Source organism: Dendrobium catenatum, unplaced genomic scaffold, assembly GCF_001605985.2.
Source record: "Dendrobium catenatum unplaced genomic scaffold, ASM160598v2 fragScaff_scaffold_1022, whole genome shotgun sequence".
NCBI classification, from domain to species: domain Eukaryota; kingdom Viridiplantae; phylum Streptophyta; class Magnoliopsida; order Asparagales; family Orchidaceae; genus Dendrobium; species Dendrobium catenatum.
The window spans coordinates 3,629,954-3,648,719 of NW_021319484.1; the positions used below are offsets into that span (position 1 = coordinate 3,629,954).

General features: G+C 35.6%; 1 protein-coding gene across 1 annotated transcript in view; it reads left to right on the plus strand.

Moving 5' to 3' along the window:
• LOC110108112 (probable inactive ATP-dependent zinc metalloprotease FTSHI 2, chloroplastic) overlaps positions 1-18,766 on the plus strand; it is a 52,649-nt gene that overhangs the window by 25,664 nt on the left and 8,219 nt on the right. Inside the window, exons 6-8 of the mRNA XM_020838626.2 lie at positions 3,966-4,124; positions 9,443-9,528; positions 13,413-13,491. Coding sequence (XP_020694285.1) covers positions 3,966-4,124; positions 9,443-9,528; positions 13,413-13,491 — 324 coding nt within the window. The remainder of the gene's footprint in view (positions 1-3,965; positions 4,125-9,442; positions 9,529-13,412; positions 13,492-18,766) is intronic.

Below are 18,766 nucleotides of genomic sequence, written 5' to 3' on the forward strand. Positions count from 1 at the left end.
CCGAAGCTGAGATGAGCTACAGAGATGTCCTGGAAAACTTGCTAGTTGTAGGGGGCTTTCTAGAGACACTCATTCGACGGGTCAAGTTTTCTCTCCAACTGGCGAGGAATGATGGGAATCAGATTACGACACATGTAACTCAGGAGATGCCGGAATCGACGGCCAACGACATACTTTATTTTTCCATCATTTTATGTAGTAGTTTAATTTTATTTTATTTTTTCCATTTTGCTTATGGGTATTTTGGTAGCTATTGAACCCAAGGGCCATTTTAGTTTTTTGTTTTTCTTTGTCATTTGAGGCTTATTTAATATTGGCCCAATTCTTGTGTAATATGGAGTATTTGATGTAGAAATGAATTTCTATTGTTGTTCTCTTTGTGAGTTCAAGAAAGATCTCTTAGTAGTTTTCACATGAGATCTCTTTATGAGTTCTCTTTAGTATTAGCATCCATTATCTTTCTGCCCTCGTCCCAACAAACGCCACCATCCACATTCAACAAGTGGAAGAAGCGGCCCTCCTCCACACTTGCGTCACCTTTTGGAGCCCCACCCGTCGGCCCCACCACAATTCCCCGCTGTTCTTCCCTCCCGCCGGCCCAAACCAACTTTCTCTCACCCTCCCACCAAGTAAACTTGAATTCCAAATTCAAATTTATTTCAAATTTGGAGTTTCCAATTTTTTAGGGAAAATTTTTAGAATTTTGAATTCAATTTCATTCAATGAATATTGGATTCATGAGAAATTTCTTTCCTATCATCATCCCAATTTTGGAATCTCATCCTCATTCCTCAAACTCCTCCCCACCTCCTTGATGCCGCCGGCCGCCCTTCATTGGCCTTCCCATAATTAGCATTCAATATATACTCCCCACTCCCATTTTGAAATTCAAAACTTTAATTTCAAAATAATCCCTCCTTCTCACTTAAAAAACTGAATTTTTTTTTCAGTTTTTCCCAAAAACCCCTAGCCCTATAAAGTCCGCTCATAAATGCCGCCGGCCCCCCCTATTGGCTCTCCCCATTGAATGAGCAATAATTCCTCTCTTTAATTTGGGATTTCAAATTTAAAATTCCAAAATTTTCCCTCCTAAATCCTTTGAAACTGAAATCAATTTCAGTTTCTCAACCTAATCCCTCTCCTCTCCCCTAGATCCACCGCCAGCCCCTTCCTCCTCTCTAAACCGGCCCCTCTCTTCTCTCTTGGTTCAGTGAGGGGATTTCTCGTCTTCAAGTTCATGGTGCATGGCGGATCCCGCCGTTGACTACGGAATCGAACTCGACACCTACGGCCACATTCACATCCTTAGATCGCCTTTCTTTGACGTGGTTTTGGCTTCGACAATACCGTCGAAGATTACTTGGATCGGATCTTACCGACACTAGTGGACGCCTTCGACGACCAATTCTCCGACTACACGTGGATCATCGAACGTCATCCGCCCGCTTCTCCAACTCCCACTTCCTTCCCGGCGACGAGTCCTCTTGGCATCACACGTGTCTTAGTGGTATCGCTAAGTTTTCTTGCAACCCTCTTCCGCTAACCTCCACTTCAAAGAGAGATTGTCGGACCTCAAGGTGAATGGTCTAAACTTTAAACGTGTGGCTTTAGTGAAAGCTATTTGCGTTATTTAGTTATCTTTTGGTTATCTTTTGCAAGACTCTTGTAACTCTCAAGTGTAGTCAATGCCTACCGCTTAATTTCTCACGAATTTTCTTGAATCCTAATTGAGTAAGCTAAATTTTATTGTTAATGTTGCAAAGTTAAAGTTTTTACTAATCTCTAAATTGCAATTCTTGTTTCCCCATGTTGGTTTCACATCACTGACATTTCCGGTTGTTCATTCATGTAAGAGCATTTGATATTCCGCGATTTAGACCAGGCAGAAATAATCTCATTTTGCATTCCAGTAACTTCATTACTTTTACCAATGTTAAGCATATTCTTCAGAATTCTTCCTTTCTCAACATCTGTTCCTATTGGTTCATAAATATCCTTCTCAATTGCTACAGTTTGATCAACCTTATACGAACTTCCGTCATTATCATAAGAATTTTTGTTGATCAGATTTGGTGAATTCGCATTTGTCGCACTGGCATTATCAGGGATTGCATTTGAATTCCCAAAACGATTGACAAAAATTTTCATGCCTGACTAAGAAGCTCTGACTTATGTTGATTTTGCAGGCGATCAAAGCAATTCATGTTTAGGGGTTACGAACTCAGATTCATCAGCTATAGATTTTCCCTTACCTGGGACATTATAAACCTTATTCGGTCCATATTCAGAAATTTCCTTAATAATTAGCGTACCTCTTGATGATTTAAGCTTTCCATCATCATTCCGATTCTTCAGAACAGAGCTTTGACAAACAATGCTTTCAGAGATTTGAATAGAATTTCACCACCTGTAGACATAGCATTTATCGCCGGAGGCAAAGATGGCCGGCGTCCATCCGCCGTCATCCCCTCAATTTCGTTCAGGATCGTAGCCGGGAAATTCAAAATTTGAAAACCAAACGGGCCACCCCCAACTTCTCTTATGTTGGGTAGCTAGGCTAGTTGGTGCTGCCGACAATGTTTGGAGTTTTGCGTAGCAAAGAGAAGAGGGGTTTGTGGCTATATACATGAAATGGGGGAGGTGGCTGGTAGCGAGGTTTGGTCACTGATGGCAAGATGAGTTGTGGTGTAGAGGAGTTCTAGCTTGGGGCTGTAGGTTGGACGGGTTGATGAGGGGACAGAGAGAGTGTAGAGGTGTTGGGAGGAAGGGATGAGGAGAGAATTTGTGGGAACTATGGTCGTATGTTTGACCTATGTTGAGCAGGCTGTGGCGGGTTTGGCCGCTTTCATTGGGGTGGCAGTTGCGACTTTGTGCTGAATGGACAAAGATGAGGATTGCTTGGGCTTATGTGAGAGAGGAGGGGTGGTTTGGACATGGGTTAACATAGGGATGAGTAGCTAGGAAGGATGCGTGGGTTAAACTTACATGAATTGGTTGGTTGTGTGGCAACATAGACGAAATGAGGGCTTTCAGAAGATTTTTGAGCTTTTATATATATAAAACTTTTTAATGTGCTAGGTGACTCGGGAAAAGATAGGAGAATTTGTGGGTAGCTATGCAGAGTTAGGATTAGATAAAAGATTTTTTTTTTTTTAAAATTTATTATTGCTATTAACAAAATAGTCCTTAGACTATTAGTGTATGGTCAATTTAATTCTGAAGTATCATGTTATTGTAATGCTGTTCATCGACTATGCAAAATTGATTCGAAATAATTTCACTTTTTGTAATTATGATATAAAATTAATTCCAATTTAGTCACAAAGGGTCCATTTGGATCAATTCTATATATTTGATGGAGTTAATTGTGGTTAAAATGGCCATATAGGAATAGTTGAGTATTTTGAGATTTAATCTCCCCCCCCCTGCACACACACACACACTCTATACCACATTTCGTGTACCTATCTCAATTTAATATTCTTATATTATTTTGTACAAGCCCCTGAATTTGATCTCTGCATTGGGCTATTGAAAAAAAAAAGGCTTTTTAAGTTTCATTTAAAATTTCCACCGTAAGGCTTCCAACATCTGCATTATTACCACACATATTTGTTCCTGTTTCATGTTAAGCACTCTCTAATATCTTACACGCAGACTAAGTTTTCTTATAAGTAGTTATAGTTGCCTCGAGGTACACACCATTACTTGTCATCTTAAGTTTGAGATATCGGGAATTATTCATTCATCTTGCACTTTCTGTTGGAAGAACCCGCCAAATCGTGCCTCTTTTTTTTATTTTTATTTTGCTATAATATGAAATTGATAACACGCTTTATTCTTTGATTTTTCCACCGTTTCCTTGGCTGGTTTTGAGTCTTTTGTGGTCAAAGACTTAGTAACTAAACTACTTGATTGCTGAGAATAATTTTCACTCTTTGATATTTGCTTCCCTTCCAATGCAGATAACAACAGACGACTTATTACAAGCTGCACAAATAGAAGAAAGAGGAATGCTTGATAAAAAAGAGAGAAGTGAAGAGATGTGGAAACGACTGGCTCTTAATGAAGCAGCTATGGCTGTTGTAGCAGTGAATTTTCCTGATCTAAAGAATATTGAATTTGTATTTCCCAAAACTCCACTATTTGTTATGATTAATTTTGTCATTGTCTTTAATTTATTTTTCTTAGCAGATTTGCCTGTTCAAATTTAGTAAGCGGTCCTTTTTTTTCCCTTCATTGCAATATTATTTTGCATATATTTGGATTATCAGAAAAAGAAAAGTAATAGAGACATGAACTTCCATACCACCGGTCGGGCTATCTTCAAACTAAATTTACCCTATAAACTAGTGGATGAAGAAATATTCAAGTGATAATATTGACTTGCAATAACTGATTTCATTGGTGCTTTGACCAATTGGATTTTTACTGGAATAGGATTTTAAAGCAGCATGACTATACTCATTGAACTACATTAAAGTTGGTATAAATAAAATTATTCTTATGGTTGAAAGACCTTAATTTTGATCTGAACTATTTCTACTTATGTGACTTTATTAGATATAAATATGAATTTGACTCTTAATAGGACACAATGGAGAAAATAATGATCATGTAGCTGACTCCACTTAGTGGGATCAAGGCTTGATGTTGTTGTAGTATTTATGCTCATCTAATCCGCATTCATATGTGAAATTTCAATCCCTTCCTGAATTAATTTGGGCTTGACTAATGTTGAACTGCACTTGCAAATTATAGAAGGTTTAAGTGGGTTTATGTTTGTTGAGTAAAAGCGGATTATTAATTTGCAAGTAGATCTGATGAGCCTGACCTAACATTTAATGCCCAATGCTTTTAAAATTATCGATATACATGCTTGTATGCTAGTTTATTAGTGCACTTCATTGTAATATGCTATTTAATGTAGATAAATTCATCAATTCTTGCATATTAAGAAAAAAAAAACTTTCAATGATCTTTGTATTGTGTTAGACATTTTAACAATACATTCAATTCATGACATCATATTGGACATACCATGTGAATTTTTAAAATTTAAAAATCCTAAAAAATGTTGGACACTTTGTTGAGACCTCTTGGATGGTTTTTGGGTACTTCAACATTTTACAGAGAGGTTTTGAGCACATATTGTTGTACACGAATATGTTGCTTCAACTTGATTATATACCTTATCAAGTTTATTTTCTATTCTCTTCTCATTCTTCATCTCCACCACTCTATTTAAATTGTTTCATTGATGTTGAGATGATTTCGGTAGCCGATGTTGAGATAACATCGGTTGCTGATGTTGAAATGACGCTGAAAAAAGATGAGACATCGAGTTTGTGTCGGGGTATGATTGTGTGTATAAAAATTGTTGACATCGAACTTTAATGTTTCTATTTAAAATGTTTAATTGATGTTGAGATGATTTCGGTAGCCGATGTTGAGATGATTTTAGTAGCCAATTTTGAGATAACATCGGTTGCCGATATTGAAATGATGCTGGAAAAAGATGAGACATCGAGTTGGTGCTTGGGTATGATTGTGTGTAAAAATTGTTGACGTCGAACTTCAATGTCATCGGGCATTGCTTTGAAATCCTAGCTATGATTAGCTAGAGGGAAATGAAAATGAGAATGTTTAGTGAATGGGTCATTGAGTGCGGGCAATTTATTTGGGGTTGCAGAGAAGAAGTAAGAAATTAATTTTTATTTTTTAATAAATAAAAATTAAAAAAAAGAAATTATATTTAAAAAATATTTTTGATAAAATATTAAAGATGTGTGAGGTGTGTGCGTCCAATTTATTTCTAATATTTTTCTAATCGAACTCGTCCTTGATATTTCTGGCATATGCTGGACGCACATCATGTTCGATGTGTCAGACACCGCATACCTCTTTTAGGATATGTGTCGGTGCATCATAGTGAAACATTGGAAATTAGGTTTAGGTTTATCTATAATAAATTTATAATTTATTACAATTTAATATTTGTTTACTTATTATATTAGACGAGTTATTATTATTATTATTTTTGGATAATTTCAATTTTGAAGTTGAATTATTAGGATAAGATTTAGTTTTTATAGGCTTTGATTTGAATTTAAATATTTGATTTTATCTTTTATAATATGCTTATAAATAGTTGATTCAAGGTTTATAATGGATCATTGTAGAAATAATTGGTCAAAATAATTTAACTCTACAGGAGAGAGTTGTGGAGCATAGGTTGCGGCGGGATACCAAAGTCAATTTGGATTCATGCCGGAAGGTTAACTATGGAAGTTATACATTTATTGAGAGGTTTGATGGAAAAGTATACAGAGAACAAGGTGGATCTACATATGATATTTATTGATTTAGAGAAAGCATATGATAAAGTTCCAAGAGAAGTGTTGTGTAGAGTTTTATAAAAAGGAAGGGGTACTTAATGCTTATATCCAAGTCATTAAGTATATGTATGAAGGAGTTGTTACTTGCGTTCAAACACAAGTTGGTTTGACCAAGCATTTTCCTATTTCAGTTGGATTACATCAAGGATCAGCTCTAAGCCCATATCTTCTTGCTTTATTCAAGGATGTTCTCACTAGACATTTGCAAGGATTGTGAATTTTGGTCTATTGTTCATAGTGATAGTGAAATAGATGGGGATATTATTAGTAGAATTCAATTTGGATAGTTGAAGTGGAGGAATGCATCGGGCTTGTTGTGTGATAGAAAAGTTCCTCTCAAACTTAAGGGAAAATTCTATAAGATGATGGTTAATCTACAATGATTATGGTGCATAATGTTGGACATTATAAGAGAAACATAATATAAAGTTAAATGTTGCTGACTCTGTTTAAAATTGCGCAATAAGAGGCGCGCCTTGAGGCACGCCTCTGCGCAATTTGACCCAAAACCGCCTCGAGGCTTACGCAATTCCTCTCCTGGCAGAGGCGTACGCCTCACTTGGACTGAGGTGCGCCTCAGAGGCGCAATTGCGCAATTCTGGCTGAGGCGTATGCCCCAAATATATGCTCAGTACCGCTCAGTACATGCTCGGTACCGCTCAGTATATACTCGGTATAGCTAGGTATTTGCTCGGTACTGCTAGGTATATGCTCGGTACCGCTCAGTATATGCTCGGTATAGCTAGGTATTTGCTCGGTACTGCTAGGTACATGCTCGGTACTGCTCAGTATATGCTCGGTACAGCTAGGTATTTTCTCGGTACTGCTAGGTACATGCTCGGTACCGCTCAATACCGCTAGGTACATGCTCGGTATTGCTAAGGAACATACTCGTTACCACTCGATATCTTCCCATAAAAACAACTTACGAACTTCAAAAATAAATAGAACTTCAGGTCGAACCCCGCCAGGGGGTAGCGCCCCCTTGGACCCCCGGCAGTCCGGCATATTGTTCTATTCATCATCTTTAGTAATAGTTGTTAGTGTTAGTCTACTTCTTCATGAGTGCATGCTTTGATTGGAAGACATTGGACTCTATAGGAGAGGAGGAAGGGGTGAGAAGATTCCCTTGAAGATCCATTTAGTGATGGGACATGATTGGATTTTATATGTTCTTTCTTAATTGTACTTTGGGAGTTTTGATAGACTAATATTTTGTGGTTTTGTACTTTGGGACATGATTTTATTGCATCTATTTTCTTACTTTCCCCTAATTTTAATTGTCATTTAGATGTTTTTATTGTATGATAGAATCTTATTATTTTTTACTTGCTAAAACCCTTAAATTTTCATTTACGCAATTCTTCGTCGGTGAGGCTTACGCCTCACACCGCCTCGAGGCTTACGCCTCGCCTCACGGACGAAAAACGCCTCGAGGCTTATTTACGCAATTTTAAACCTTGGTTGCTGAGATGAGGATGCTCAGTTGGATGAGTGGCTTTACTCTTAGAGACAGGATACAAAATGAACATATACATGAAAAGGTTGGAGTAGCTCCAATGGAAGATAAGATTAGAGAGAGTCGCCTTAGATGGTTTGGTCACATAAAACGGAGGCCTTCCGATGATCGGGTTAGAAATGTAAATGTATTAGATTTGACTTATGTTAAAAAAGGTAGATGTAGACCTAAACAGACTTGGGTTGAAAATATTAGAAATGTTTTTTTTTGTTAGGTTTAAATGAGAATTTGTCCCTTAACAGGACACAATGGAGAAAAATGATTGGTGTAGCCGATCCCACATAGTAGGATAAAGGCTTGATGTTGTCATTGCTGTTATTGTCTTTTCCGATGGACCTCTACTATAAGCCGTTCACAAATATCTTGCTCCAAATTTTCTTAGGAGTTTTCTCAACCCCAATGAAATTGATGCCATACCAACAATTAGGTTTAGATTTATTTTCAAAAACTTTTGAATTTATTAGTATATTAGATGTATTAACATTTCTAGATAATTTCAAGTTTGAATTTGAACAAATCGGATAGGATTTAGTTTTGGTAGGTTTAGATTTGAATTTGAATATTTGATTTTATCTTTTAGATTTATCTTGTAGTGTGTTTCTATAAATTATAGATTTTAGGCTTGCAATGGATTATTATAGAATTAATTAAATCAAGCATATTTTCTAATCTCTCTTTTCTAGGCTATCTTATAGAATTTTCCCTTAAGTTTGAGGGGAACTTTTCTATCACAAAACAAGCCCGATGCATTCCTCCAATAATAAATATTGTGCCCTAACTTTTAAGGTTGATTAATAATACAAACACTTGTCTTGAGGTTCCATTAGTTTCCATTTGATTAATTCATAAGAACTGTCGAGTGATAATTTAATGTTCATGTACCTGATATCTTTCTATGTATTTCCTTTCTAGTTATAGGATGGCAACATTTAAACTTTTCATTGATATCCATTTTTGTGAAAATTTTCTTAACCAGGTAATGAGGATATGAGTTCTAGAGCTGATAGTTAATTGCCATTTCTACAATATGAACCAATGCTTCTGATTTTTACTCTTATGGCGGTGCATTTTTAATTTACTTATTATTCCTCAATTTAAGTTATAAAGCATTAATTCTTGTAGGGACTCGTACATTCTCTCCTTGATTTTGCATCAGTTTTTTTCCTTTATTATTTGCCAGCATTTATTTGTCTTGATTGGCAAAAGTTCATCTATGCACAGATAAAATGCGTGCTAGATTTTATTTTGCTTATTCAGCTGTGTTTGACATGATAAAATGATCAAGGAAGCTTGTTTTCTGCTTGTTTGATGAAATGAACTTTCTTTTTGGTGACGTTGGTTGGAGTGGTTGTACCTTGAGTGCCCGCAATGAAATATGCTTATGAATTGTAAGATACATAGGAATATGGATATAGGTTTTAGGAGGTTTGCTTTTGTTACTTGCATTTCATTTTCAGCTTTACTTGCTTTCACACTACTTTTGGAAATAGCAAAGCAACATCTTAGCATGTCTTATTCAAAGTAGGTCACAATTTCCCCTCGTGCTGGAAGAGAATTGGGGTATGTACGAGTGAAAATGGATCATTTAAAGTTTAGCAGTGGAATGCTCAGGTATGTTACGCATATTATTCTTTTTATTTTTCTCACCTTTATTAGCATTGAGAAAAATTAATTGAAGATTGTGATTTTATTTTTTGTGTTTGTATTCATTTGTTGTTCACTTGTTAAATTTAGAGAATTGGAGAGAGAAAAGGCTTAATTTTATTGCCCAAAATTATCCAAATTTATAGATCTATACAAGATATCTTAATAAAGAAATTAATAACTGCATAATCATGCATAATTGCCCTAATATAATTTTTCTTAAATTAGCCATCCAAATATGGAAGGCGATCGGCATGCTCCATGTGAGCCTCCCATAGATCCCCATGCTGGTCATGGGATCAAGGGTTAAGGGACGACTTGGATTTAACATTCCTTCCACGGCTCCCTATGTTGGCCATGGGATCAAGGTCCAAGGGACGGCTGGGATTTAACACTCCCCTTTAAGCTGGAGAATACAAATTTGTCATTCCCAGCTTGGTAATTAGTCTCATAAATGTAGAGTTATCAAGTCTTTTGGTAAGAATGTCCTTAGGATAGTCTTTTAATGAGACATGATGGATACATATAAAATTATTGCTCAATTTCTCCTTTATGAAACGTCTGTCCACTATTATGTTCTTGATCTTTTCATGTTGAATTGGATTATGAGCTATGCTGATTGCTGATTTGTTGTCATAGTGTAGCTTCATGGGTCCTTCCCACTTAACCCTTAGGTTTTCTAGAATTATCTTCTATATAATAGTTCACATATTATTAAAGCCTTAGCTCTGAACTCTGCTTTTGCACTAGACCTTCCTGCTACATTCTATTTTTTTCTCCTCCATGTTATAAAGTTTCATCCAAGGAATGCTTAGTATCATGAGGTAGATCATTTATGTGCTAGTGGTTTTGTGAAATATGCATCAGTATATGCTTATGGGGTTATTCCACATTCTCTTCTAAAGAGAATTCCTTTTCCTTGATTCCCCTTAAGGTAGTGCAGTATTCTGTCTACTGCCTGAATATAAGTTTACTTTGGATTTTGCATGAATTGCTAATCATGCTTATAGTAAAGGCTATATCTGGTATGGTGTGGGAAAGGTAGATCAATTTTCTTATAAGTCTTTGGTAATTTTCTATGTCTAGACCAACTTTAGCTTTCCCTAATTTTAAGTTTTGGTTCTACTGGTGCTAGTTTACAAGCTAGTTTACATATTTCTTTAAGAAGATCAATAATGTATTTCTGTTATGAAATGAAGATTCTTCTGCTAGAGTGGGCTATCTCAACTCCAAGGAAATGTTTTAATCTACCAAGTTCTTTGATCTTCAATTCGTTGGCAAGACATTTCCTTAGAATTATATTCTCATTTTCAGTCAAGATGATATCATCCACATAAACTAACAAAACCGTGACTCCCTCTGAGCCTGAGCTCTTGAAGAATAGTCTATGGTCCCGTTGGTTCTGTCGATATCCATTCAGTAGCATGACTTTTGAAAAACATCCAAACTAAGCTCTAGGTAACTTCTTTAGTCCATATAGAGCATTTTTAACCTAAACACTTTGTCACCCCCAGAATTTTCCTTGAATCATGGTTGAATCTCCATAAATACTTCTTTTTCCAAGTTCCCGTATAGGAATGCATTTTTGACATCTAGCTATTCCAGATGTCAATTATAATTAGCTTCTAGTGAGAGCAAGATACTCACGGTGTTCATCTTCTACATAGGTGCAAAAGTTTCATGGTAGTCAATATCATACATCTGAGTGTAAGTGTCATTTTTTCTTTTTGTAACTCAATTTTGTTGTGGGTGTGAATGCAGGAAAACTCATGAATGATACATTCCTTTCGAAAGTTGGATGATAAGGTTTGGTTAAAGTTGTCTTTGGCATTGTAGGAACTAAATTTTCTTATTTTCACCCTAAATTGGCTCTGGATCATGGTGTGAAAAATATGAAGGATAGTGCTAAAATTAGAATTATTTTTTAGAAGAAAGATTTAAGAGACGCAGTGCAGTCTTCAATAAAGGATATAAACTATTGGGCCCTTGAAATATTAGGGATTTTTTAGGGTTCCGATATATCACTATGAATAAGGTAGAAGGGAGTATAACATCTCTCATTTTTGTTTGAAAAAGAAACTTATTTATGCTTGGCTAACTCACAGGTTTCATATTGAAAAGATTTATTTTTTGACTCATAAAAAAGTTTTGAATGTGTTTTTTAAGACATTAAAAGATTGACATCCTAATCTAAAATGATGAAGTTAAATAGTAATTTTTTAATAAATAGGAATAACATATAATAGCCATTATTGATAATAGTGGATTTGTTCAACTCTTCCAAGTAGTATAGTCCATCTTTCATCCAATCTTCTTCCCCAATCCCTTGTCCTAAAATAAACAAGTATAGTTAAATAAGACTTGGCAATTATGATCACTGGTATGTTTTTATATGAAGATTATGTTTGTGTATGGTTGGGGTATTTGGAGCACATTTTTTAGAGTAATAGAGGAAGATAAGGGTATGTTTCCTCGGCCTGCTACTATGGTAAGACAACCATCAATAGTAATGTTCTTATCACTCGGGTAAGGAGCGTAGTTGATTAAATGGATAATTGAGTATGTCATGTGACATGTGGTTCCTGAGTCAATGATCCATAAGCCTGTTAGATTATTTCTAGAGACACTCAATGATCCATAAACCTGCCAAGGTTCTGAACTTTAACCTGATCAAACTATGCATTTAATTATGCAAGAAAGTCGTTCACTCTTTCTCAATAAAGTTTTTTTGGATAGTAGCATCTTCTGGACATTTGGTCTCTATTCATCTATTGTGATCAAGTTCTTGCCACAAGCTTTGAAGGAGAGTGATATATTTGGTCACGATCTTACTTGTTTTTTGCTTCCCACCTTGACCTTAATCTCGAAAAATTGAGCAGCATCTTGAGCTTTTGAGAAGATTTGTCTGGCGACTGGCGGCATCCCATATTTCCTTCGCAGTAGTTAGGAACATGGAAGTATCTCTAATTTTTGTAGTCATGGAATTCCACAACCATGATAATCATGGAGTACGCTTCATCCCATGACAAAAAATTAGAATTTTCTTCTTTTGGTCCTACCCCAAGGATGTGGTTCATCTTTTCTTTCTCTTTTAGGTAGGTCTTCACAAATTTAGATCACTTCAAGTAATTCTTCCCATTTAAGCGATAGTAATGTTGCATATTTTGGAGGTCTTCTCTTCCTTGGTGCACGATGAAGTCCTCCATTTGGTCAAATATTTGGGAGGAATTTGTTTCAGAAATTGCGGTGGCAAAGGCTATATTAAGCAGGGCAGTAATGAATGTTGTGTTGGTTATAGATAGGATAATAACAATACGAGAAGGCCGGTAATGGAGACACAATAGTAGGAAATAAAAAACTCAGAATTCCGACAACAACAAGGAAGTCTCTGATACCATGTTAAATTCAGAGATTTGGAGAGGGAAAAAGCTTAATTTTATTCCAAAAAACTATTCATATTTATAGATCTATACAAGATATCTTAATAAATAAATAAATAATTACATAATCATGCATAATTGCCCAAATGCAATCCTTCTTAAATCAGCTCAAATATGAAAGGAGATCGATGTAATCTAGGTGAACCTCCCATAGATCCCCATGCTAGCCATGGGATCAAGGGACGATTGGGATTTAACACTCCTATGGATTCCCATGCTGGCCGTGGGATCAAGGGCCAAGGGATGGTTGTGATTTAACACTAATAAACATAAATAAATAGTGTGCAAGATAATCGAAGCATGTCTTCATAATTATCTATTCTCATACTACGTTGTCTTGTAGATTTTGTCATGTAGATTTTCCAACCATCTAAAATTTTGTCCATGATTTGTTTCTCTTCAAATATGCAGTCGGCAGTCCCTCCTTGATCACATAACTGTTCAGATAGCACCCCGAGCTGCTGATGAAATATGGTATGGTGAGGAGCAGGTATGACAATTTATCATAGCTCTTTACTCTTCCTTTTGCCTTATGTTCAAGCTGCTATTGTAGCTGTTCTGTAATATTATGCTGTTAAGCTGATAAGCTGCTCATAATTACTCATTTGTTGGCCTTTTATTTAAACTTTTTGATTGGCATAATCATATTTGCTAGCGTATGATAAATGAGCTCAGTAAAAAGCAATTAGTGTGAAGAAATGGTGAGAATTATTGTGTTCATGAAATATTTGAAAGTCAATAGCAATTGTTAAGACATGTTATTCACAATGATCACTCACTTCGTGCACATAATTAAAGAAAATGCTTGTTTGGACGAAGGAATTTTTCTGCTGGAAGTCACGAGGACGTTCAATTCAATAAGAGGGATTATAAGCTTAGGAAAGAATGGCAGGGCCGAATCATTGCGAAGGGAATTGAAACAATTAAAATTATTTCTACGAACTTTGAAATTTCCTTTTTCTTTTCCCTTAGGAAGAGGGAGGAAGTGAACGTAGTTTGGTACTTCAGCGTGGATGAATTGTGGTTGGAGTCAATACCCTGATTGAGAGAGATTTTTGCTATTCAGGCAATTTGAGAGAAGAGAAGTGAGACGTCTCATCTCCGAGAATCATGCCACATCATTTTGCTCCTAGAGGTGACTGACAGATGGATGAATCTTTTTTTCTTTGAAATCCTTGTGGCTGATAAATGGAATCTGGTCATAGGATGACTCAGAATAGTATATGGTGTGATTGGAGCTGGACCATCATATTTTGGTTGATTCCTCTAGATTTATGTTTGATTTTATGGATTTGATAGAGGAGCCTTCAAGCATCTTGAAGCGATTTGAAGGCCAATATTTGGCTGTACCATCATTTTGTTCTAAGCTCAATGCATTAAGAAGACAGAAGAATGACACTTGACTGGATTCCCATGATTAATTTGTTTATTGAATTTTATTAGGACATATTAACTGGCCTTTATGTTCTACTAGCTGTAACAATGATAACAATAACGTTGAAATAAACCCTTATTGGAAATTCCATTAAGTAGGCAGGGATGAGCTGATCTCATGCTGTCTCGTAACTTTTGAAGTAAAAACTTTTCGTTATTTTTCTTTTCCTAGGTAGATATGTAAAATAGTTGAATTGAGCTGTGCAGGTCCTTTGTTCTAAATACGGGGAGGAGTAAAAGAATTGAAATAATCTTGATTAGTCAGAAAAAAGTAAGCTTGTTTTTTTCTAAACATTTAACATTTCAAACTAGATTTAATAGAAGCTAGAAGAGAACTGCTGAACTGCTTGTCATTTTATATAATTTGAATTATTATTACTTTTTATTCAGTCACTAATGCGATTGTAGAGAATAGCTAATTAGGTTTCTCTGCATTTCCCAAACTATAAAATTGTATGACCACTAGTCAAGTTTCTTTTAGAATTCTTAGACATTTTTTTGTCATATGTAACCGAAGAGAATAACTAACAAGGTTTCTTTGCATTTGTCAAACGTAAAAATTGTGTGAAGTGGTAGATGCTAGCCATTAATTGCTTTATCACTTGACGGACACACATTACCTCTTCATTTGCCGTCTAACCTCTATCTAAATTGATTTAAAAGGCCAGAGACTGAATTAATGATTATGCTCTTAAACTTAATTCAAGATCTCTCCATTTAGGTCGTGTTAGCATTGTTTATGGAATCTCTATATTTTTCCGGAGTTTGCATGTGGGTGCTGCTTGTTAAAATTTTGATTGAAGGACCTGATGTAGGATGACTCTTGGTTAGAAATTTCTAATACAATTAATATAGGGCTCATTATGAATACTTACAAAAGAGTTGAGGATCAATTAATCACAAGCCAACAAATAATTCAATCACTTGCTTTCTTTAAATGTAAACATGCAATACTAAAATTATTAAAATAATCCAAGAAATTCAGCCACATAGTATCTGAGGAGTTTCAGTTTGCATGGAAATTTTTTTCCAGCTTTCAACCGCAAAAGCATTCAAAACTTATTAATAGCCATTATTACCTTATTTACTACACTCGCTAGTTCTATATTTTAAAAATTCAATAACTCTTCATTCCTTCCTATAAATACCACTCATATTCCTATTTTTGGCTGCCATATTATCTTCTCTATCGCACATTCCTAAGTCGAAGTCAATAAGAGGAAAGCTGTTCAACAAGAGGAAGCATCAAGGCAATAAAAGGAAAGCTGTTCAACAAGAGGAAGCATCAAGGCATTAGTTTCTTTCTTTGATTCATTTTTGCTATATTTTTTTCTTACTAATCTACTCTTCTCGACATTTTTGTGCATCCTCTATTCGTCTCATTTCTTAGATGTCAGGCGAGCCTAAAAAAAGAATCTAATCATCAACGATGTGGTGCATCTTCTTCCTAAGGTTACACAAGGCCTTGCATTGTAGTATAAATCGGGCCTCAATCACTATTCCTCTTTGTATTGATCCAACCATAGAATTTGGCTGTAACATCCTCCCACTATTTCAAACTGAATTCTCCTATAAGTAGCTTACCTTTTTCACTCTAATTTTATTTGCATCTTTTATAGTAATATGACTATGTATGAAAACTAGCTGGATAAGCCCCATGTTTATAGGTATGACATAGAAATAGTTAAACAAGAGCTTAATGATTATTTTTCTTTACGAGACAAAGGAAAGATGATATGGGTTATTAAAGGTTTCACCATGTTAAAATCCAACCGTTCAGTGCAAAAAGATCCAACGGCTATAGTGCATGATCCGTGGGCGTATTACTCGCGCCAAAATTCTTTCCATATTCGGGTAGCTGATTTAGGAAGGATTATATTAGTGTTATTATGAATAAATCTATAATTATTTCTTTTTATATTAAGATATTTGTATAGATCTATAAATGAGAAAGAAATCATGTAATAAACTAATCATTCTCTTCTCGGACCTTATGTTTTTAACATGGTATTAGATACACACGACATTCATTGTCGTTGACGAACGATCATAGATTGTCGGCCCTTCAAACCGCCGGAGGAATAGAAAAATAAGAAGAAAAAATCGGAAGACCTATGATCGTCAGCCCTCCGAACCGCCGGAGCTGCCAGACACCGCCGACAGTCGCAACTTCCCCCTGCGTACGTGCGTCAACCGGAAGACTCACACGCGGGACACTTGTTCCCATCTGGAAGATCCGATCGCAATAGCTGAGCCGGCGGAACCTTGCAGGAAAAGCCTCCATGCGTGCTCCAGCTACCCGATCCGAGTTTTTGGTCAGTTCGGTTTACCCTATAAGTAAACCGGGAAAAAAACAAAATTTAAAACATCAGCCTTTATTGCTGTAAGTAAAGATTTGAGGAATTTTTCCAGGAAGCCTTCAATAGATTATATTATTGTTCTTTGGCCAAACATTGATATAATCATCCAATGACCAAAATTATTTAAAAATACATTTTAGATATAACATAGTTTCATATTAACTGAGTATGCATTTATATAAATATACTGAAAACAAACAAGCATTCAAGTGTGTTATGGTGTGTTTCTGAATATAATTGAACTTTGTGAATATTACAATCTCCTCACCATGGAAATAATGTCATCCTCAGTATTCTAATACATGCACTTGATTAAGATTAATATGGGTAACTTTGTCGCATCTTGAATTCCTCTCATATAGCTTCTTTTTAAATTTATGCTTCCACTGAATATTCACCATTAAAACCTACTAATTGCTGACATCATAAGCTAATATACAATCATATTCTTCTTTGTAAGTTAGATCATATTTTACATCTATTTTATTTACTTGAACTTTGTCAATTTTTTCTGAAACACCCTTTTTTAGTACAGAAATGTGAATATATTCCGTACATCTGATATGAGATCCAATAGTAACAATTTATAAGCAGATTTTATAATTTTGACTATTCTTTCAAAGGGGCCGATATACTTAGGACTAAGTTCCCTTATTTGCTAAATTTGTTCCCTCTCTTTAATGGACTAACTTTAATGAATATAAAATCAACCACCTGATATTCTATTGCACCGGAGTTTAGATCATTATACTTCTTTTACTTATTTTGAGCTTCCTTCGTTATGTCTGTTGATCAATCCAATCTTCTCTACGATATCATCTACTTTTGGCATATAATTTTATTTCTCCCATTTCCATCCATGAAAAAAATCTTTTACACTACCAACCATACAATGCTTCATATGGTGCTATTCTAACAGTAAAATAGTAGTAGTTATTATAAGCAAATTCAACTAGTGGAATATCTGTCTTCTTAGCTCTTCCAAAATCAAGAACATATAATCTTAACAAATCTTTTAATATGTGTAGTGTTTTTGACATTTTGGGTGAAAGGCTATAGTAAAACACAATTTCTTAACCAAACCATCCCATCTATTCTTTCACTATCTAGATTCTTCCATAATCGAGAAATAAATCTAAGATCATGACTAGATATAATTGGTTTAGATAATGCACACAGTTTCACAGTTTCCTTCATATACTGCCTAGCCAATTTCTCCACAATGTATGTTTGTTTCATAGCAAGGAATTTTTTTTTTATTAAGTCAATTGTTTCAATATCAGCCTACTAACTTCATGCCCTTATTTCAACCTAGGGAAACCCATCATAAAATCCATAGTAATTTTCACTTCCACTAAAAAATGGGTGAACGCTGCAAAAAAACACAATGTCGTTGTTGCTTTGCCTTAATCATCAGGTAGGTCTCGTATAAATATAAAATGAACTCTTCCCTTTCACTTTTTGCCAATAGAATCTCAGTTTCAAATTATGATACCTTTAATTTCTCCCAAGATGAATGGTGTAATTAGAGGAGTGTGCGAATTATAGAGGAATTATGTTAATGTGTCATACTTTAAAACTATGGGAGCGAGTTATGGAGCGTAGGTTGCGGCGTGATACTAATGTTTCTCAAAATCAATTTGGATTCATGCCGGGCAGGCCTACTTGTTGGCTCCGAAAATTCCATTTTGGTATGATAGTGATCCCGGCCTCTCCATGCCATCCGTCAATTTTTCTTTTAAGTATTTCTGTGACGATGACGATAGAGAGTTTTAACGAGATTAGGTTCCGGGGGAATTTTCAGAAGGCAGATTGGGTTTTAGATAAGACACTATCCAGAGATTTCGCCCTCATTTGGTGAGGACTTTTTGATCTGAGTTCTGGTTTCCTATAGGCGCAAGCCCCTATAGTTAATTACCCCTCCCGATAACGAGAGAGAACTTTCGATTAAGGCTAGTCATAAAAGAGGTC